We start from the raw sequence: 21,472 nt of genomic DNA on the forward strand, positions 1-21,472 counted from the left end.
TGCAGCTTTATCAGCTCTCTATAAAATGCTTTTGTATAAATAAGTAAAACGGATTTTCACAGGTTAGGTTCACGTATCTGTGTCATGCACTGTTAGCGGGTGAAAGCGCTATGAACAGGGTTGACGACTTCCTTCTTTGGGAGGACGGCAGCCCCTCTGCCTGATCGCTTGGGTTCAGGCCTTCAGCAATACACACCATGCTAATGCATATTCACTCACACTGAAGTCAGCTGCAGGCAGTTCAGAAAAATCTCTAAAGAAACTAGCCATCCTTGCACCACTGAGACTGTGATAAGTTTAAATCCGGGTCTAAAAAGTACAGCACGAGCAATCAACAACAACAAACAACCCAAGAGCAGCCATTTAAATTTGCTCTTGCAATTACTTTTTTAAACAGAGTAAAGAAGCAGAGACCAGAGATGTTTGCAGTGTTTTTCTCCATCTGCGTGTTTTTTTTTTTCTTTTTCTCTTTTTTGGATGCTGTTTATAAAAGCAAGTGTCATGCTTGTGGGTTTTGGCATAGTTGACATCTATGGCTATGACTCACTAGGGTCTGTTAAAACAAACATGCAGCTGAACTGCCTCCCAACCCTGCTTTTCCAAGGCAGTCCCTCACCGCTGGGACTCGGTGGCTTTGGGGTGCCTGTTTGCAGAGGGCAGATGCTCTCCAGCCCTCCCAGCAGCTCCAGGTTAAAAAAAAAAAGGGGAAGATGGGCCTGTTTCCTCCCCCTCCTCAGGAGCATACTTGGAAAGCTGGCTATGAGGGTGTAAAGCAATCATCATCAAGCCTGGCTCTAAACACGCAACCCTGAGGTTGCGCCTGGTGCCTCCGGGCAATCCGAGAGGCCGGAGGGAAGCTCCTCGTCTGCTCCGGCTGACGCGATCCTAATTCAATGCAGAGCTACGGCTGCGTGTTTTCTGGTCACACGACAATCCTACTGCTCAACCTTCCTCTTCCATCCTCCTCCTGGCTAGTGCAGAAAATACCCCCACCCAAATGTCTGATTACAAAATAGCATGATAAAACACATGTTATTTTGCGGGTGAAATCCTAGTCAGGTGTTATCACTGCATCTCACTTTTTGTGGAAGATATAAAAGAAATAGTCTGGATTTCCAATTTACCTATGGCAATTGGAAGAAAAAAACCCACACCACAAAAAAACACCATCAGCAAGTATCTTTAAGTAGGACATTTTGGAGATGTATCAAAAGAGACTGTATTGAAACACGTAGAAACTCATCTTGCAGGAGGTTGGCTGAGCCAAGTGACGTACCAATTCCCTGGTCAGAGAACAGCATGGGATGCTCTCGCTCAAGGTACGGACCTGAGCGAGGGCCTTAGATGACTGCTTGGGGCAAATTGCACAGCATAGACACCAGCCTATGTTAACGAGAAGGTAAAGCTACATCACCCTCAGGAGAAGCCGCGCCAGTGACATTTAATTATAGCTTATAACTCAGCTTCTAGTGGTTCCAGATAGCTTAAGGTCACTGGCAAACAAGCAGTATAGGGGGAAAAGGAAAACACAGCAGCACCAAAGCTGCACAGACAGGCACAAAATTAAGTTTACAACGAACAGGGCAGTGAAGAGGCAACATTGCAAGCAAAAGACCTTGGCTGAGTGCGCCCAAAGGCTGGTGCTGGGTGCGAAGAGGCTTTGCCACGTGCAGAAATGGTTTATTCATGCTCAACGTGCCCCAAATGCTGCACCCCTCCAAACGCGACCTCCTCCCCACAGCACTGCTCTTTGTACCAGGCAGGTCTGTGCCTGCTGCTGCCCTCGCGCGAGGTCCAGCACGCTCTTTCGGGGAGCCAGGCAGTGCTGCTACCTATTGCAGAGCGTGTCCTGCCTTTTCCCTTTCCCCGTTCACCTCTGTTTTAGGGTCAGACACTGCAAAAAGCAAGGGCAGAAGACCTGACTTTTCTCCTCCCTGCTCTCCCCCATCTCAACAGAGATGGAGCACGCGCTGGGTATCACTGGGAAGCCTGGGAAACTGGTACACGCAGCAGCAAAGAAACAGCCAAGAAAAAACAAAACAAAAACCAGCCCTTTGCGTTGCAGACGCCACCTCGACCCTATCCCAAATATCCCCCAAGCAGCCGGGCGGAGGTGAGGGTGGAGGAACAGAGATGTTGCTCAGGGCAGGCGAAGCAGAGGACTAACGCGGGCAACGATTCATACGTGCGCATCGCTACCTATTCAGCTAATGCTTTCATTTTAAATAAAAATATAGAATAAGTCTAATACACATATCTAAGGAGAAGACACTTCCAGAGGATGCTTTTTGCACTCTGGAGGGAGCAGCTGGTGCCTTCGCTTCAGAAGATGGGTTGGAAAATCCCCTTGCCCTGGTCTGCCAATTCATCTGAAGCACCATTTTAGCACAGGGGCTTGTGGGTTTTTTTTTGTCAGCTTTTTTTTTTTTTTTTTTTGGGGGGGGGGGGTGAGGCAAGCAGAAACCTGTAGCTGTGCCTGAAGTTTCTGTTTCTAATAAACTCAGCAAATGGTTCCTGTCCGCGCAGCCTGTCTCCCTGCCATATTTAAATATTTATATCAACGTATCTATGGTGATGGATTGAGTTATATAATGAGGAGGAGGAGGGGAGAGAGGGTGTTGTGGAGGAGCAGCATCGGCTCCTCCTGAAGCATTCAAAACAGATAGGAAAGCTGCCTTCAGAAGCAGAGGTCTGCTGGGAGGAGACCCAGGGACATCCCTGGAGCTTCAGAGGAAACGCCAGGAATTCCCAAGCCCGTTTCCCAATCCAGGGCAGACGCTCCCTCTCGCCAGCTCAGGCGCTTCTGCTTTCTAACCAGAAAGCGAACACTCATTTTTTCCAACGCATCCAAGGCCGAGTTGTAGCTGGGGCCAGTTGCGTTTCTGCAGGACGCTTCGCTCTTTGCTCTGCTGTGTGAAAGCGGGAGCCCAGCCCGCCGCTAAGGCCACAGAGCTTCTATTGTACAATCAATGTATAATTCATTAGTAGGTGAATGCGGAGTAGGAGGGAATAGCTTATTGCTAATGTAACAGGGCTAAAAAGAAAATGAGCATGTCCACGAGCAAGCTGGTGTACTTAGAGGTTAAACAATAGAGCCCTTAGTTATGCTAAGGGGAGGCAGGGGGGATTTTGCCTTAGAATAATGTAAATAACCTAAGGGAAGGTTAAAGTGAGAGCCAGCCGGGAGGAGGGAAAGGTGCCAGATCTGTAATTTGCCATTCCCGGTAGAAGCGACAGGATGTTAACCCTGTACGTAGCCACGAGGCTGCCAGCGCAAATGCCAGCCACGCAGCTTTATCCTAGTTTGTTCAACACGAAACACAGCTGAGCGCAATCTCTGCCCAAGGAGCTTACAATCACGATAGAAGGGCAACACGAAATACGCTGGCAGGGCAGGACTGCACCTCTCTTTCCCTCCTGTTCTCTTCTGAATTCCTAATACAGGTTCTGGACCAGTTTTCCATTAAATCGGAGTCCTTCTGAAGGCTTCCCCATTTTCACTAACGCACCCGCTATTCAAAGCTGCACCAGCACAACCAGATACTGGTAAAGGCACACAGCCACCCAGATATTGCTAAATCTGGGGTGTGAAGCTGGGATATTCACTTTCCTAGCAAAAACACCAGAAAAGACCTTGCCTTCTTGCTTGCCTAGGTCTAAGAGAATAGCACCCTGAACACAAGAAGATATTGGTTGTAGTGGTCACCTCTGGGCTCAGCTTAAAATATTTCTTCCAAAATGTACAGATTTCACGCAAGCTGAGCAACAACCCTGCATCTTTCCCATAGAAAGATCTTTTTCTCATGATAACTCTCCTGGTGGGGGTTGATTTGCAGATTACCTCAGAGCATTAATTTGCCCAACAGTCCCAGACACCTTTGGGTGACTAAAGACAGCCCAGAATGTAAACATAAGCCTTGCATTGACACCACGAAGCTGGAAGCAGCTGTTCCTTATTAAGTTTTTTTTCTTTTTTTCTTTTGAACATTTCTGGAGTTTCCTGGCCCAAAGTCTAATCATGGCTCTGCAGAGCGCTCGTACTCCCAGGCAGAGGATGAGGGGTCGACACGAGGGGGCTGTGCTCAGCCCCGCGACGCTGGGAGAGCCGGGCCATCTGAGGTGCCTCCACCCAGGCTTTGCGAGGGGCAAGAGCGCGTCGGAGAGCAGAGCGACCCAGAACACAGTCAGGACGGGCCTCCTCCACAGGCCTGTAACTAGTCATGGGTTTGGCAGCTACCTCCTAAAGCTCTAAAACATGCAATGCATGTATTTTTCCAAAACAGCCTCTGCCTCCAACGTTCCTCGTCAGCTCCCCCTCCTTTCTCTGCACTTTGCCCCACCATCCTACCCGATATAACATCTCTCAACAGATGAGGTTAATACTGGCTGCTGCTTACTAATCCTCCCAGGAGAGGAACAAGACATTAAAAAAAAAAAATACAACCCTTTTCATCCTAGTACAGCATTTTACTAAAAGAGAGACCAGCAACAACACTTATCAAAGTTGCAGGGTACTTATGACAGGACTGTGTTTTCAAAGGGGCTTTTTACCTTACCTACCTCCAACTGTACAAGCTGAAGTTTCCCCACCTGGAGCATCTACCACTGGCTGAATTTCTAGAGGAAAACTGCAACAGGCTGGTTTTCAAAACGTGCTGTTTCTGCACCTGTTAAAAAAAAATTATCAATCAAGATCTATCAATCTTTTCTTCAGAAGTATTTAATATCTCTATAAGTTTGGAAATGCAGTTTTAGCTTGACAGGAGATGCTTCCTTGCTACCCCAAAGGTGCAGAGGTCCACCCAAAATTGCCAGATTATAAGCCTCTAAAAATGACTTGTTCGTAAGCATCTTCTCTTGCCCTGGGTGTGAATAAGAGCAGAAGCGCCATGTGCCCACGGCTCCTGTGCAAGTCAGCCGGCTCCCCTCTACGCTGGCTTTACTTCTGGGCAGACGGCAGCTCCCGGCCAGCATCTGCCTGCACGCAGACGGGCCAAACTGCGCTTGCCCCGGCGGCCTTGGTGGAACTAATCGACAACTGTTGGAGCTTAACTGACAATTGACTGGAGCCAATTCACAGTTGAGTATTTGACTTTGCACCTTTAGCCTTTTTTTCTTGCTTATAGCTACAAATAAGGATTTCGTTTCTACTGCAGTTTGAGCATTGATGTGCTTCTAACAGCCGGCTTCCTCTTGTAAAAACGCGGGGAAGGCGACCCGGGTCTGCAGGTGTTCCCCAGCCCGGCTGTTAGTCTCGCGTTCCCACTGGCGAGCTCCGTGCTTGTTCTCAGGCGAAATCTCTGTCGCTCTCCTCGCACCGGGCAAGTCTCCGCAGCGCTTGCAAGTAGGTTACTGGGGCTTTGCTTTTGCCGCACAGGAACTGCGATCTGCCCACAGCAGGGAGCAAGCGAAGGACTAGCAAGCGCAAAACGCATCAACTGCAAGGCAGGGAGAGATTTTTTTTCCCCTGTGTTGGCACGTTTCCCTGCCTCGCGACTTCTGCAGGGGCATTGCTGGTTGTGCCGTTTGGCATCAGCAGTGCAGCCCGTGTGCTGTTTTTACTATCGCATTCCCGACCCCGGTGGCTCCTCCGGCAGAGGCCACGCTTTCAATGACAGCGCTTAAACACGCTCTGCGCTTTTAACTTGTCCAGAGCAAAAATGCTCTTTTAGTAATTAAAAATAACTAAGATAATTGCTATTTGGTCTCTGGCTGGTTTTTAAGGGCTCAGCCCATCCTCCTCAGCCCTGAGTGACTGTATCTGTTGGGGCATGAGATGCATAAGCACAGCATCACCACTTAACTCCCTGCTTTCTTTCTCCAGCACCAGCCACAGCATTAAAGTTACAGCTGTTATGTGAGCAGCCACTGTCTAATGCATGATTTATTTACTTATTTTTTTAAAAGAAAGTTATAATGCTGCACTTTTCCGCAATAAGTTGTGAGCAAAGTTTCTAGCAATGCTTTACCACCATCAGCCCTCACCCATTGACTAAGCTGCTGCACCACAGTTTCTGGGGTGCCCCCACCTCACCCTGCAAAGCCACGAGCATTTCGGCAGGGGCAAGCAAGGGCCCCAAAAGGACCCTGTTTCTACTCACCAGCCTCTTCCCACGGCCGCTGCAGGAAATCCCGGCCAGCGAGCTCGGACGCGGTGGGTTCCCCGCACACAGGCGTGCTGGCAGCAACTGCGACCATCTCACGGTGAACGTCTTTCCCTTGGGGAACCAGGCTAAATGCAGCGTCCCGCTGAGCGCTGCTCTGTCACAGGCTCGTTAAAGATGCTTCTCCTTGCATGAAAACTCCAGGGTATTTGGAAACATGTGGAATGGGAATAAAGATCATGAAACTGCTAGCGCATATATACAGACCATAGTCTTTTTAGTTTATGCTGTGTTGGATTATTACTTTTTTTCATTTTAAAAACCAAAGCCAGTTTACTTGTTGTAAGCTTAGAACATTTCCCACCCATACCCCAAATAAATCTTTAAAAGAAAAAAGAAGTCATCACCAAAACCCCCTGGACAGCTATGAGAGCCTCAGAAGGAAAGGCACTGCCAGCCACTCTGGGGGAAGCGACTGCAGGTTTCCAGTGCGATTCTTCCTTCGAGGAAGGAGCGGCCACGCTCCAGGCACATGAGCCCCTCCGTGAATAGGTCTGGTGCAAGTCACAGTCTCAACCCTGCTGCCTCTGGAACAAAAACCACTGCACAGGTGTGAAAACTGCAGCTCTACACAGATACATGCATATATGTGTATGAAAAAGTTTTGTATGAAAATACACATGCACTTTTATATGACTATATATACATGCACATAGCAAGTGCTAGAACTTACCCACTTTTCTGATGAAGTTCCAGTGATCACAAATGACACAAGGGAAAAGAGAGAGGGGGAAGGGGATTCTAGTCCTTTCCCATTTCTTTATTATGTACAGGCTACTCTTGTCCATACTCATCACTTTACGTCAAAATTTGGTGTGGGAAGGAGGAGCACGTAGGGCTGTTAATCACGCTGTTAAAGCTTAACAAGGATATCTTTTCTCCTACTGGACTTTAGCCTTAAACAAGTTTAAGCAGGTAACCCACATTGATCAAACACTGTCTATTATTTGCTGAATCTCCAGTTTTTGATATGGCAGAATATCATTAGTTCTGCAGCCCCCAGACAGTGGTGCAAAAGGAGTAAGACCTGAACATCCAATGTTTAAAAAATAAAAAAACTTAAACACCAAAAAAAACCCCTAATCAAAAGCCTTTCTTCCAGTTTCCAAGCGGAATGTCAGAGATTGCTTTTATATAAGTACTCTGCTCTTTATTTATCACTTAGATGTGTCCTTAAACTTCTTCTCCTGTCTCTGCTTGCATTATTCCTTAGGAAGGACATGACTGCTCTCACATTAGCCAGTTGTTGGTGGCAGGAGGCTGATGAGGTCAGTGACAAACAGCCAAAGAGGCGCTCCAACTGGCGGGCTCCTCTTCCTCAGAAGGATCGATGCAGTCATCTCCGTCTCCGCTGCTCAGGCACGCTTGGGCGGCAGGCGCGTGCCAGCTGCACAGGGAATATCTCTTCCCAGCACCGAAAGGATCACTGACGACTTGTTCATTCCTCGAACACCCAAGCAATCCAGACAGCCTTGTGCGTTGCAGAAAAAAGAAAGAACGACAGCCCTGCGCAAGAAACTCATTTTTATTGAGACAACCACGAGTCACACGAGCTGCCAGCTGGCCTGCAGAACAATAGCATTAGCCCTGACAATAGCAGCTAGAGCTCACAATGGACATTGTCCATCTCTAGAGAGCGATAGCCTCAAAACTCTCTATACATACACACACCCCTCTGAATCTTTCTGCTACTGGAAAGTGGGTATATGCTTGCGAGTGCAGCTGCTAGGGTAAGCATATTGCTGCCAAATCCCTGCTAGACAGCGGCACGTTGGTGACTGCCAGGAGGTAGCCTGAGTAGTGCTTCCGAGCAGAGTGAACTCGATCCTGCTTCCAGCAAAGTCAGCAGCGAAACTCTGCTCATTCCAAGGGCGCAGGATTAGGACCTACAGCCCTTCCTCCCTTAGTGCAGTTCTTCCCCATGCAAGATATTTGCAGCCTTGTTCAAATACTAACCAGGTTAGGAAAGGTACTGTAGGCTGTACTGCTGCTTTTACATGTGTAACAGTCTACAGCTGAGGGCCAGAAATTGCCCTGGACATCAGCACTGGGGTCTCCTCATTTGTTTCAAAAAAGCATTGCCCTTTACTGTTTTCCATGGGTAAATGACAAAGTGAAGGAAAGCTTCTGAAAGCTGCTGTTACTTCAAAAACCATTTCACATAGATTTAGTTCCTGTTGGAAAACCTGCTGTAAACCTTATGGCTGTTGCAATTACGGTTTTCAGCTCAGAAGTGGCTCTGCCTCTTTGCAACAAGGGCAAAGCACGACAGGAACCCGTCGGATTAGCTAGACTGAGAAGCCGAGTTCTTCAGTTGAGACTTTTCAAATTTCTATTTAAGCTTATTATTGATAAAGAGATACAATGAGGATGTGGAGTTGGACACTGTATTGCTAACCTGGCTGGAGATCAGTCCCATTCTCTTACAGATTTTAAACGCAAATCCTGTGCATATGTAGTATCAAAGTCCTTTTGTATTTCACAGCATGGTAGGTTAATGAAGAGAGATAGATAGGGAACTAAGGCAATAAGTTGAACAAACCAGTATAAAATTGATGCAACATCAAGCTCCAGGAGATGGACTGAATCCTAAGAATCAGAAATGGTGTATAGCATTAAAAAGGAGAAGTGATACGTCCTTATTCTGGTTGTACTTTTTATAATTCATGCATTGCTTTAATTTTTTTTTCTAGTTTATACCAAGAACTCTGTAAGTCAGCTAGTATTTGAAGTTAGGGAAGAAATTAGGAAAAAAAACAATGGCTGCTGGATGCCTAGATACTTAAATATGATTAGAAACCTGCCCAAAGTCAATAATGAAGAGCGTCCAGGTTGGAGAACACATTTCCCATTAGCAGTGCCACGCTCAGTGTAAGCATATCTGCTGACAGCTAAGGATTTGTCCCGGGCTGCAATCCAAAGCTGTCTTCCTAGAAACGTTACATCTTTTGGGTCACAAGAAACTGGCAACTGCTCAGATGAGAGCTCAAGAGAAGTCTGAATCAGGCAGATTGGATCAGGCTGTGATTTTGGCTTGCTAGGCTTTTCTTTCTTTTTTTCTTCCATGTCTTGACTCGGAGGCCGTTCGTGTCCTGATCACCGAGCTACAGCCTGTCCTTCCCACACGCCCAGTGGGGCAGCCTGCATCCCTGAGCCCAGGCACGTGCATCCCTCCGTCCTTGTCCATTTTCCAAGAAGATGTGGTACTGCTACTCCGTGAAGTGTCATCCGGAGCGATCCGCTTGCAACGCACAGCAGCTAGGAGTGCCGGAAAGGGAAACACGTAACTTGAGTAATGGTGACACGTCTCACCACCTGTCCCCAAGCAACACCTCCTCGGGCGATTTTGCGGACGACTTCGGGCAGCTTCCTGGGCCAAGAGCTGGCTCTACCTGCTAGGGACGTCAGGTCGACAGATTTCTACCTTTCTCGCAGGGTGTATTTGCCTTTCCGGTCTAGATTGTTGCTGAAGTGGATGGAGAAGTAGAGGAATGAAGTTAAAATCATCCCATAAACCTAAAAGCAAGTAAATGAGATAGGCAAATAGTTAAATACTATACTGATTATGATGCTTCAGCCACATGAAAAAAAGATAAGTATTGCCTGTTAGTTCACTTGGCATTTCTGAACTTGTTATGTATTTAAATGTCACATTTTTGTTAAAAGAGCTGTTTTTCAGCAAAATGGTGAACACCGTAACTCCAACACAACAGAAAGGAAAAACATGTGGTTAAAGCATCTGATTGGAATTAGCACAGCATGGCTCAAACTGCAGCCCTAAAAATACCAAAAATGAGAAGCAGCCAGGAAATTCAGATCTCAAATTCCTGCCACAAAACATTCCTCTGTGCAAACAAACATATATCTTACAATAGCCTTTTATGAAAACAAAATAGGAAAAGAAAATCCTCATATGTTGTTTGGAGCTTAAAAAAGAAGAACCATGCACGTGCATGACTCTGAAGCATCACGAAGACGATACACTTCCTTTGCATTGTAGTATTCTGAGTTGCTGACCGGGATATATAACTGTGCAGCGGTGTCCGACCACACATCGGGATTTACACAGGCAGCTTATCAAAGGTAAGGGTGCTGTGGGAAGCATGATGCGGGCTGCGACAACGCGCTCTTCTGAAGAGTCTGCCTTCACGTGAGAGTGCCTTTGAGCGGGGCGCGCTTCGGGCACATCTGCGAAGAGCTCATTGTTAGCTGGAGGGACGGTGACATCAGCACAGCTGTACCAGCCATCACACGCTTCCTTCGCATCCTGCCATCACAATGGCAAGCCTTGCGGCGAGATTTCCTCCCGCGTGTACTTCAAAGACGGTCACGTTATCTGGCTATAGCATCAAGCTGTGAGAAAGAGATATGCTCCCACTTCTGTCTGAGCACAGCTGAAGTGAGATTTCTCCTATACCCAAGAAAAATTAGAAAGCAACACCAGATATTCATAGGTGACTTCACACTATGTCTCCTGAAGATTTTCTGAGAAACAGCTCAGCTACACCAAAAGTCAATAAAGCCTTAATACTAAAGCTCTGTATGAACACACATAACTGTGCAAGTAAAAATATGCTAGATCAGACTGCTATGTATAGTGTTGCCTGATAGTTTTCATAGTTTACTAACAGTATTTAAAAAAGTTTTCATTCATCCGCATTTTCTTTAAATGAAGAAGAGCCTTCCAACCTATCCGAGCTCCACAGATCAGCCATGTTGCTCTTCTGCTATATTTAAATATAGGGATTTCTCTGCAAATACCCACCTCTATCTTCAGACATAGCAACGTGAGAGGAACAACTCAGACCAGGTGTTCCTGCCAACATTTTCTAATGGGAATGGGATAAAAGACAAACCACTGTTTGGTGAAGGACTTAGCAGATAGGAGTCATTGGCTCAAGGCTCTGTTGCTTTCACACAGCACTTAGAGTTAGAACAACCCTTTGGGAGTATTAACCTGCAGGATTAAGGGTAAAGCTATCACTCCTAGATACACTGCATACTATGCCAAGGCAGACAGAAGTAGTAAAAAAACAAAAAAACCAAACCACACACACAACCACAACCCCTACCCCCCCCCCCCAAAAAAATACATATTTAGTCAGCAAGATTTGGCCCAGAAGTATTACAGCAGAAGAAAAACTAACTTCATGTTTAACACGCAGGTCTCCCGAATGGTATTCTTTTCTGGCGTGTTTTACTGCACACATAGGGCCCTTGTAGAGAGGTAATTAAAGTGTGATATACATCTGCCAAGCAGCGGGTAGACATGAGAAAAGACTTGTTTTATGAGCGCTGCTCTCCAGCTCTTGAACAAACTGCCCACACGGAGCTCTCTCACCGACTTCTGCACTAAAGTACATGTTCCTGTCGCAGCATTTCAGTTCCCTTTCCACCCTCTCCCCGCAAAAACATGCGAATTCAGTGGAGAACGAGTGATGCCCTTTCTACCCAGGCTAGCCTCTGAAAATGACCCTCTGCAAGATCCTACTTCAAAGGCTGTGCCTGGGAGCCAAGACAACATGCTCTGCTCCTTCTTGTAGCCTGCTCCTTACCAGCCCATGCTTTGCCCGCCAGCTGCCCAGGAGACATGTGCTGGGTTCGTTAATAGGAAGAGACCTTCCCTTTCTGCACAGCTCTCCACTGCTAGTGCTCGTTAGCTTTCTAGGCTTCGAGCTACTGCTGCATGGAGAGGCCTTGGTCTTAGCTGGGTGGCAGCCAGCTGGTGTTGGGTAAGAAGAGGCACCACATTTCATGAGAGACTAGGCTTTTCTGCATCTCCTTTTCTGCAATTGCTGCTGACTTTTTATCTGATCCACGAGCATCTGTGCCCAGTGACACAGCCTCCCTCGCTTGCAGGGCGAAACCCACGTGAGTGAAATTGAAATGCTGCTGCAGCCTGCTCCCATGCTGCTCCCCCTTCCCAGCCGTCGTGCCTCGCTTTGGCAGAAAGAGTCCAGCGAGTCTATTTCTGCAGAGAAGTCCCTCCAGCTGTCAGCCTGGCACCTGCCACAAGGCAGGTGATGGCTCTTTCCCGATTTCCGTGACAAAGTCCACCACTGCTTATTTCTCTGCCACTGAACGCCAAGCTCTGAAATCATCCAAGTCAGACGCCCAGATCCTCGCTTCCTGAGGCTAATTTAGGATACGACTCCCCTCCTGAAGCCTGCCTCTCTGGGCTAGAAAAGCAAAGAATAAGCATAGCTACCACAAAACAGATGGTGACGGTCAGCAGCGCAGAGACAAAGTTCACATGCTTCTTCAGGAAGTCCTGGATCTCTTGGAGGCAATCCTGAGATAAGAGAGACACCGTGACAGCACCGCAGCAGCTTAGGGAATTCATCCTCTGCTGCCTGGCCACGCTTAACAGGGCCTCAAAAAAGCGCTTCCAGGCCCCTAGTCCCTCGCAGGGGCTTTCTATCACAGAGGCAACGTTTGTTCGGAGGACAGAAATGGGAGTGAGGTAGTGCTCACCATTGCAGACCAGAGGGACGCCACCTCTCCTTTGCTCTGCAATTTGGGAAGATAAATACCTACAGTATATTTTCCATTGCTACAATATGCCTTTTTTTTTTAAAAAAAAATAAAGTATGGTGTGCTTCATACTCAGGGTGGGGGGAGGACAGGACACATGCACAGGTGAATATGCTCATGCACAAACCTTTTTTCCACCAAAAAACAGGAGTGAAATGAAAACATGGAACAGCAGCACACCATAATGCAATATATGTTCTTCAAAGATACTATAGTCCAATTTTGCAAGGTGTTGTGAACATTAATGGGTATTAGTTTTAAGCATGCCAGTGGCTCCACTGAAGTCTAATTGGACTTCCAAGACAACCAGTAAGTCAAGAGAACCACTGAAGAAAAAAAAAGTAGAAGCATGGCCTTGATCGAGTGTTTTGCTGAGCTGGGTAAGAGCGCTTGTGGCACCGCAGCATCAACACCAAAGCGTAAATGCACTGCAGCCACCAAATCTTGTGGTTCCAGAGGCTGCAAAACACATCTGAGGCTGCAAAACACATCTTCATGTTTATCCCCCCCAGATAGCAACCGGGGAAAATTCAAGCCATTAGAAGTGGTGAACAGAGTCACATACACAGCGGCCAAGTTTGTTGTTCACTTCCTTCCTGTTATTTGATCCGAATTCTAGCCTGTTTCAAGAATTTGTTTTCCAAGAGACAGTATTTTGAAATGCTACCCTGCAGGCTGCGTGCGCCTAAACATCACAGCATCGCATTAGCACATGACATCTTTGCATAACAAGGATGTTTTTGTATAGCTGTAGCAACACAGTTTTGTTTTTCCTAGAAATAATATACATATCTGAACTGGCAGCTTTAGCTACTTCAATTCATTCAATTACTCCAATAGAAAAACCATACTCTGAGCAAATCTATTGCATTAAATCTATATTATAACTCCAGTACAGAGATCATCTAATACTGGTGGCTTCTCCATCACTTCACTGGAATACTGAGAGAGAGGAATGAGATGTACTTGATGAAGCTACTGCTGGACATAGTAATCCTTATTTATGGAGTTTCTCTTTAAGTATCTGTTCAATGCCCTTGGAAAAGAGATTACAATTATCGTATACGCTTCCAACATTTTGCTGTTAGGGGAATACCTTTTTAAGCCTCAGAAATTAGAATCACTTGGGAAGTCCAGCAGGTTTTTGAGATCAGACACGTGCCTGTGATATCACATAATCTCTGCACATGCAGAAGGCAAGGAGGAAGGACCGACTTTCTCTTTACCTCTTCCGCTGCCCCGGCGTGGCCCGGCGGGCACGTCTTGCGCTCGACGTCTCCGGTCTCTCCGAAGGGAGAGCGCTTCCCGCAGCACAGGAACTGGAAGAGAGCGACCTGCCCGGTTAGGCGATGCGGATACCTGCAGCCAGCTGCGCAGGCGAGAGGGGACCCTTCCTTTCTGCCAGGATTTTACAAAATCAGGGCTCTGCAGAGCAAATAACGCAAGTACATAGCTAACAATCAGAGCAATAGAAGTTAAATTCAGAGGAGCTGAATGGCCAGGACCTGGGCCTCTCCAGGGCTGCAGCCCAGGTGCTCCTGGGGAGGCCTTAAAACAAACAAACAAAAAAAAAACCAACAACAAAACCCCAAAACAAACAAAAAAATCCACAGCAATGCAGAAACTCATGTTTCCAGCACTTGCTACGGGCTGGGGTAGAGGGAGTCCAGCAACACCGACTGTGAAGCTGACTTCTTAGAGCCAGGAAAGAGAGAAGGACTGTTCATCCATCTATTAAAGTGGCTAAAGCAAGCAATTAGCGAAGCAGTGCTCTGCCTGGTTCTCCTTTCCACAGGTGAATTTGGGTGCATTAGTAACCCTGGGCCTCAGTTTCCCCCCAAGAGGCACTAACACTCCTGGCTGTATCTCTAAGGGGCCACTAATGTCATTAGAATGAAAAATATTTGCTCTTTGCTGCAGCTTTGGAAAGCACTTATTACATTGAATTAAGAAAATACAGAAAATAAAGGGATTTGCGTGGGAGGAGTGTGGAAACAAGTAAGCAAACCTGACCTTTCCTCCCAGTCCTGCTGGATGACATGAGCTCACTGTCCAAACAGGCCCTGCTGCGCGAGGAGATGGCATTTCCTTTACTCAGCTGTCTGTGGAGGACTCATGGGTCTCTCGCCACAGGAGACATCCTCGCTCCTTTTGTGCCATTTCATTTTGCAATCTCAGGGAAAAACCTCCTCCCTGTGCTCTGGGCAGTCACTTCGACCCAGCCACTGCGCTGCGGAGAACCTCCCTCTGCAGACAACATCCTCGGTTTATCCTTCTTGGGAGCTTGCTAGCAGCCTCCAGCACTGCAAAAACCGCGTGTTCTCTGGTCCTCACGAGCAATATGCTCAAAGGTAGATAATCAAGTCTAAATATTTCTGCTGGATCATATGGAATTTCACCCCTTCTCTATACCTGGCTGGGGACAGAGATGCACACACCCACTTCATCGCACCACAGATACGGAGGAAGGCAGCATGGCAAAGGGCCTGCTGAGACAGACTATCAGCTACGGTGCAAAAGCTTCAAAGATCTTACATCAGAGCAATGCAAATAGATGATCCTTCCTGCCCGCTGATAATCCAGTGGGTCAAACCTAGGAAACGTCTAGAAAGGGAAAAGCAGACTTGGCAGCAAGCAGGGGGCCCCTGTTCCCAAGAAAAACCAGCATTACTGTAACAGAACATGGGCTTGAACTGCAGCCTATTAAAACAAATGGAAAGATACTCCAGAGCAGGGCATTTGCCAAGGCTAAAGATAACTTACCGTTTCATGGATGGCAATCAGCTCCTGCCTCCTGAAGCTGGAGGCATTCTTCCTCACCTCCTCGTACACGAAGTCATACACATCCATCATGCTGTCTTCCACCTGTGACGAAAGCAGAGATCTGTACACACAAAACAGCGACCACAGTCACCTTTGGGGGGAAAGGCCACGTTTCCCTCCACGTCCCACCAGCAGCTCTTGCAGGTGGAGTGAAAGGAGTCATGCAGGAGAGGCGGCTACCGCAGCGCTGTTGAACAACCACCATGCAGAAGTTGGAGCTGGTATAAGGTCTGCCTTGCCTCCAGGAGCACGTACAACACCGAGTCCCACCAGAGAAGCTGCGATGCTACGCAAGGGCTGCATGCGTACCACCTCGTGCCCCCCACAGACCTTCTGGCATCACGTCGAGGTCTCACCAGCTGACAGCAGGAACAGAGCTTTTGGCAAGTTTTAGATTTAGATCTAAGTAGTACTTGGATGACCCACGTGCCTCCAACTCCCTTGGCAAGGCAGGGACAACATCGCTTCCCTGCCCAGGCACTGCGAGGACAGGCGTTTGTGACCACGAGATGCTAAAATACAAAGGGGAGAGCACCTCAGATGGACAGCGTTATCCCAACAAGAGCGGAGTTCCTGCAGAATAGAAAGCCAAGTAAGTAACAGGCTGATTCAGTGGTATATCAGATTCTAAATATTTACCAAAAATGTGAGAACTCGCAGCTTGATAAATCCCAGCCAACTACTGCTCAGGTTTCAGAGAAAAAAATCCCACAAACAACAACTGCCTTCAGCACCAGGAATCAAGAAAATCTTTTTGTTTTCACTCATTTTCTTACCAATATTGATCCGAGTGGGTCTGAAGGCAACGCCTGGCTTTTAGAACAGAAAATCGATCAATGAGACAGAGTGGGTGGCAGTGTGGGGAGGAACAAGCGCTCTTGGAGCGAACTCATCTCTCAGCAAGGCTTTTCAGTTAAGTCTTAAGGGGCTGCGCTTAGAAATTACTCTAGCAAAAAACCAACACTGTGTGCCATCTTCTTAACAGCTTGGAGGTGAAACACAGGTCATTTGAGATGATTACAACCATTACTGTAATATTATTCTATCCTGCCTGGCCATCCGAAATGCAGGGAACTAGCAGAGATTAGTAATATCCAAGAAGGGGAGAGAGGAGGGGGACTGAAAAGATTACTTGAATTTAACTTTTCCCCATGTCAGCAGAAATAAATGTCAAGTTTCAAGTATCATAAGATTTTCCAAAGCTGGAATAGAAATGGAGGGACTTGGCAGTTTTGTTTTTGGTTTAAGTGGTACAAGAGGCTTTTAAAGTGGATTCATAGTCCAGCAGTGACCTCACACGCAGAAGGAAGTGACGGAGGACAAGAAGGGCACGCAACGCAATGGCGCGAGCACCCGATACACACACGTTCACCAGAGCTACCAGGCAACAAACCGTAATCCCTCCGATTGATCGACCAGCTCCTGTCTGCAGCAAAGCTATCATCTCCCTGGGAGGCTTTGCCACTCTTCACAGAGTAATCAAGTTACACAGTAGGTGAGGCAGGAGCATCTAGCAGCTCGTTAACAAGAGGTCTGAGGAAGGGAGAGGCACAGAACTGCCAGGAAGATATTCTGATCCAAGGAAAAATCCATCATACCAAGGTCCATGATGTTAAGCTGTCCTACATGGGCGAGGAGAAAGGCTAGTTATTTTATAACCCCATGTTAGGTTCATCAGTAACAGGAACAGCTAGCAGGAAAGTCAGACTAGCAGACTTGTAGACAGTCCTTCTTCTGCTCTGATCAGACTTTAAACCTGAGCAAAACAAAATATCTAAATTCCTCTAACTTATTCTAGGCCATGAAGCAGGTTTTCCAACAACAGCAGTTAAACAAATGGGTTCAATAAAGTTTTCATTTGTACTGGAGAACTGGACTGAGAAAAAATGAAAAAGAATAATATTTTGACCTCTTCTTTTGGCCTTGTTTCTGAGGAAGGAGAAGGAACACAGGAGCCTGCTTCCTAATCCAGATCATTAGCATCTTCTGAATAGCCCAACTCCAATGTAAGATACAGGGATAAAACTACTTGTGTTGTCACTACACATATACAGATCTAAGTAAGTTAACGGCGCTCATGTGCAATCTTTGTCTTTTTATATTTCTCATTAGCTCAGGATGCTTCATTTTCCTCAAAAAGGCCCAAATTTGGGGCAGTCTTTTTAAGAGGGTTTGAGTGACTTGAAAGCGCAGACAAGTCAGTTCCTGTTAATGTTTTAAACCAAGTTTTGCTACTGGGACAACTACTGAGGTCTGTCCCAAAACCCCAGGTGCTTGTGCTACACGTGAAGGGCCGGGGAGGGGAGCATGAGCTGTACAGATGTGCACAGCTGTCGGCCAGCACCCGCAGCAGCTGCCACACGCCCCTGGCAGTGGCACAAAACAGCGAGAGGATCTCTTCTGCCAGGGGAGGTCGGCCCTGCTGGACTTGGAGGGGGATGTTTGCCCCTTGCTTTGACAGCAAGGATTATCACTTTCAGCTTATCTGTCAGTTGGCAGATTGCTAACACGTGGCAACAGAAGCCCAGAGAAAGATGGAAGGACTGAGATACCTGGGCTTCAGCCAGCAGAAATGTGTGGGAAGATCCCTCTCCAAATATGCTGGAAACCAAGGAAAGAGGCACTCGCGCCGAGTGCTGCGGATAAAGTTACCAGTGTTATTTTAACCATAAAGCTCCCCTTGACTCAACAATACTTGAAGCCATTGGCTAGAGAAAGCAGCTGACACAAGATGACATGTCCGTCCTGGCTCTAGATTCAGTCGTCCACCTGCGGGAAGCCAGCGCTGCCCCTGCTCCTTGCCGCTTACCTGCCCCGTCATCTTTGCTCTTCTGAACAACCTTTCGACTCTCAGCATAAAGCTTACAATCTTCCTGGAAGTTACATTGCTTGGCATTCTGCTGTCTCATGAAGTAATAGTTTTGTTACTTGTACTCCTTCCCTTTCTCCGTCATCTGTATATACTAGATGGTATTGCACAGCATGCCATATGTATTATATGGTATATGGTAAGTGATGTAGCTATGGGTGATACTTTACAGAATGCAGGAAGACAAAAACTTATTTCCAAAGGAGCTTATGATCCAGAGACCTTGCAGTAACATTAGATATTCCCTGTATAAAGAGAGAGGAGAGGAAAGAATTGAAGGAACAACATTTACATAATAAAGCTATGGCAAAAAATAATTCTGACAGTAGGAAACAATAAGCCAAGACTGTGAGCAGCCACTATTTCACCATCATCTCTAAAACAGCGATGGTGATGACAGTGGGGGAAGCGTAATCTTTAAATACGTAACAGCTAATATGGACAGGAATCACATGCTATTTCTGAGCTCACTTGCTAGCAGACCTCTTAGTTATTTACTGATGTTTTGTTTTGCAAAGCAGCCTCCAAAAACTGAAAGCACAAAGGATTAAACTGAAAGTGTTTTACAGCAATAATTTCTTCTTAAAGCATGCGTCTAGACAAACCTAAGAGTAAGATTTGCTGATTAGTTGTTCTCAGCGTTTATATCTAGCAATTATATCTAGCATTTATATCCAGCTATTATCCGAATATGCTATTCAGATCCTGGAAGGGGAATATGCAGATCCTGGTAAGGGAATATCAAACTATAAAGCCATTTTTTTAAAAGAGTGAGCTGATTTAGTTCCTCCACATCATCTCTCTGATTTTTGCTAGAATCATGATTTTTGAAGGGGAAAACTGCACATCCTCACACAATATGGCAGCTTGTTTTCAAAGATTACTGCAGAGAGATTTCTAACTGAAGTATTTCAGAGGTAGATACAAAGCACTAAATCTCAGTATTTATCACTGGCTTTTTTCCTTCCACACAGGAGACTGTGCCGTAGAGCGTATGAGAGGTACAGCTTAACACTAGGAGACTTATCAAGAAATTGCACTAATATACCACCTTCTTAGCAACTTTTCTGCTGGGGATGGTGTACTCGCAACCAGAGTTGTGACCAGGCTCTGGAACAAGTCATGCATGGCAATGTCTATCCAGACCAAAATGGCATGCAGTGCCTAACAACACAAAAAAATAAAGTCTGAAGACCCAAGACAGTCCCCAGTTCCATAACCTAACCTTACTTGCACTAGGGTACATTTTCTCTAGGACACACACATTAACCCCTATATTTCCCTTTGATTTGGGACATAACACAGTGGAGAACCGGAGTGCTTCACTGTTTTGTGCTAAATTGCTGTCCCCAAGAGATTGCCTCACACACCCCACGGAAGAGCAACTTTCAGTCCGTTGCCTCAGAATAATCGTCTCCTTCCGTTTTTATGCCAGGTGTTGGGGTGGTGGTCAGGGTGCTTGCTCTTGGTTAAGCAACAGGATGCCTTTTAATGTTTCCGAGTTGTTATGCTGGTACTGTTAATAATATGCTTTAAGAAAGCCACAGATGTGCCCCATCCCTTAGCTTAGACAGCAGTTAGCATGAAATGGACTGATGCAGCTGGAAAAGATAAGTCTGGCTGGGCTTCTTTTCAAAAGGTCTTAAACTCCCCCTACACATTAGCATAATTAAGGTCAAGTGGATTTTCCTGGTCCTAGCGACGTGCTGCTGACTTTCTGCATGGTTCAGAACTGCTGAGCGTGCAAACAGTGACCCACTGCTGGAGGAGCACCTCTGCACAAAGCTCTCCCTGGGAACGAGAACGCGCCTCCCCTCCTTGTCTGTAAAAAACACGGAGAGCTAAAGACGAAATGTCAGCTGGGCTGTGGCTTGAGAAAGATCTCCAGGTTAAAGGAATAGGGGTCACACCATTTAGTAATTTTTTTCTGGGAGAAACTTAGCAAAGTGTTCCAGCTCTAAATTAGTGAAAGAATTACAGTCTCCCATTTCAGTCTATTCCATAACGAAACATTAGGGATGATATAGATGGGTGAGAGGATACACAACAAGTGGAATATCACCACCAAGACTGATGCAACTGACTCCGGCTAAGTTAATGTAGTAGCATTTTTCACTTAAAAAAAATTGTTTATCATCCAAGTCCTTTATCCCCCAAGAAACAGAATATATGATTATAAAAAGGCATTTACCCTGCCTAAACCATCAGCAATCATATCCTTGGCTATCAGAAGATAAAGCAAATTTAATTCTTACATCTCTAAGACAAAAAAAAACACCCCATGTTTTTGACTGCAGTTATTCATCGAGGAGAATTTTTCCTTCTAACTGGATTAGGAACAGGACTGTTAGACAAGAAGGTCATTCTTCACTTACTGATCCCTTTGAAACCCAAAGGCGTCAAGGAATCCCCCTCCTGCTGCCAGTGAATATTCATGGGCAGGCAACCTAGGCTAGTCACTTAGATGCAAGTTGGAAAACTAACGTGGACAGACTTGTGCCAAGAAGAATGGTCTTAGGCTTGCTCCATAAACAATCTCTGCAACACTCTTTAGCCAAAAATCCCTCTGCAAAGTTGGAACTTGAGGAGAATATACAAAAATGAGATTTCACAATCAAATGATTGTCTCAAAGACAAGCCCACCTTTTTCATGTCTCTTTACCAAGAACGCTCTTAACGCGACAGAGGAAGGAGTCATCTGCTCTCCAGGGGCTACTGCTCTTCGTGCCTTTGAGACACCACAACAGAGCACATTCACTGCAGCCTCAAAGGAAGCTACAGCTTAAGCATTTAATATTCTTTTCCTCTTGCTAGGAGCAATGTATTCATTACAGTATCACTCAAATATTCCTTTGGTGGCAGCCTCCACTGTTTATCTTGTTTATAAGGGACAGTTTGTAAACTGTGCATTAGCTATTTAAGATATGAGACTGGAATGAAGTGGTTGAACCCCTCTAAAGCCTTCCTCACTCCAGTAAGAAAACACATCTGCGTTTCACTATCTCAGTCTTGCCTTTCTTGCCCACAATGCAGAATCGCATGTTCAAAACACATCAGAAACAAGGGGAGGAGGAAAAAAAGC

The 21,472-nt window shown here is 46.3% G+C and overlaps 2 protein-coding genes across 3 annotated transcripts in view; both read right to left on the reverse strand.

Moving 5' to 3' along the window:
- Positions 1-4,614, reverse strand: part of CD81 (CD81 molecule) — a 48,392-nt gene extending 43,778 nt beyond the window's left edge. Inside the window, exon 1 of the mRNA XM_026092717.2 lies at positions 4,561-4,614. Coding sequence (XP_025948502.1) covers positions 4,561-4,599 — 39 coding nt within the window. The 5' untranslated portion in view covers positions 4,600-4,614. The remainder of the gene's footprint in view (positions 1-4,560) is intronic.
- A 3,057-nt stretch (positions 4,615-7,671) lies between these two features.
- Positions 7,672-21,472, reverse strand: part of TSPAN32 (tetraspanin 32) — a 35,856-nt gene continuing 22,055 nt past the window's right edge. The window contains exons 5-8 of one of the 2 annotated variants that reach the window (XM_026092719.2): positions 15,462-15,563; positions 13,925-14,017; positions 12,373-12,456; positions 7,672-9,680 (exon numbers count right to left, since the gene is read on the reverse strand). In XM_026092719.2, coding sequence (XP_025948504.2) covers positions 9,585-9,680; positions 12,373-12,456; positions 13,925-14,017; positions 15,462-15,563 — 375 coding nt within the window. In that variant the 3' untranslated portion in view covers positions 7,672-9,584. The remainder of the gene's footprint in view (positions 9,681-12,372; positions 12,457-13,924; positions 14,018-15,461; positions 15,564-21,472) is intronic. The other variant, XM_064513135.1, reaches the window with a different exon arrangement.

The sequence above is a fragment of the Dromaius novaehollandiae genome, chromosome 5 (genome assembly GCF_036370855.1).
Source record: "Dromaius novaehollandiae isolate bDroNov1 chromosome 5, bDroNov1.hap1, whole genome shotgun sequence".
In the NCBI taxonomy this organism is placed as follows: domain Eukaryota; kingdom Metazoa; phylum Chordata; class Aves; order Casuariiformes; family Dromaiidae; genus Dromaius; species Dromaius novaehollandiae.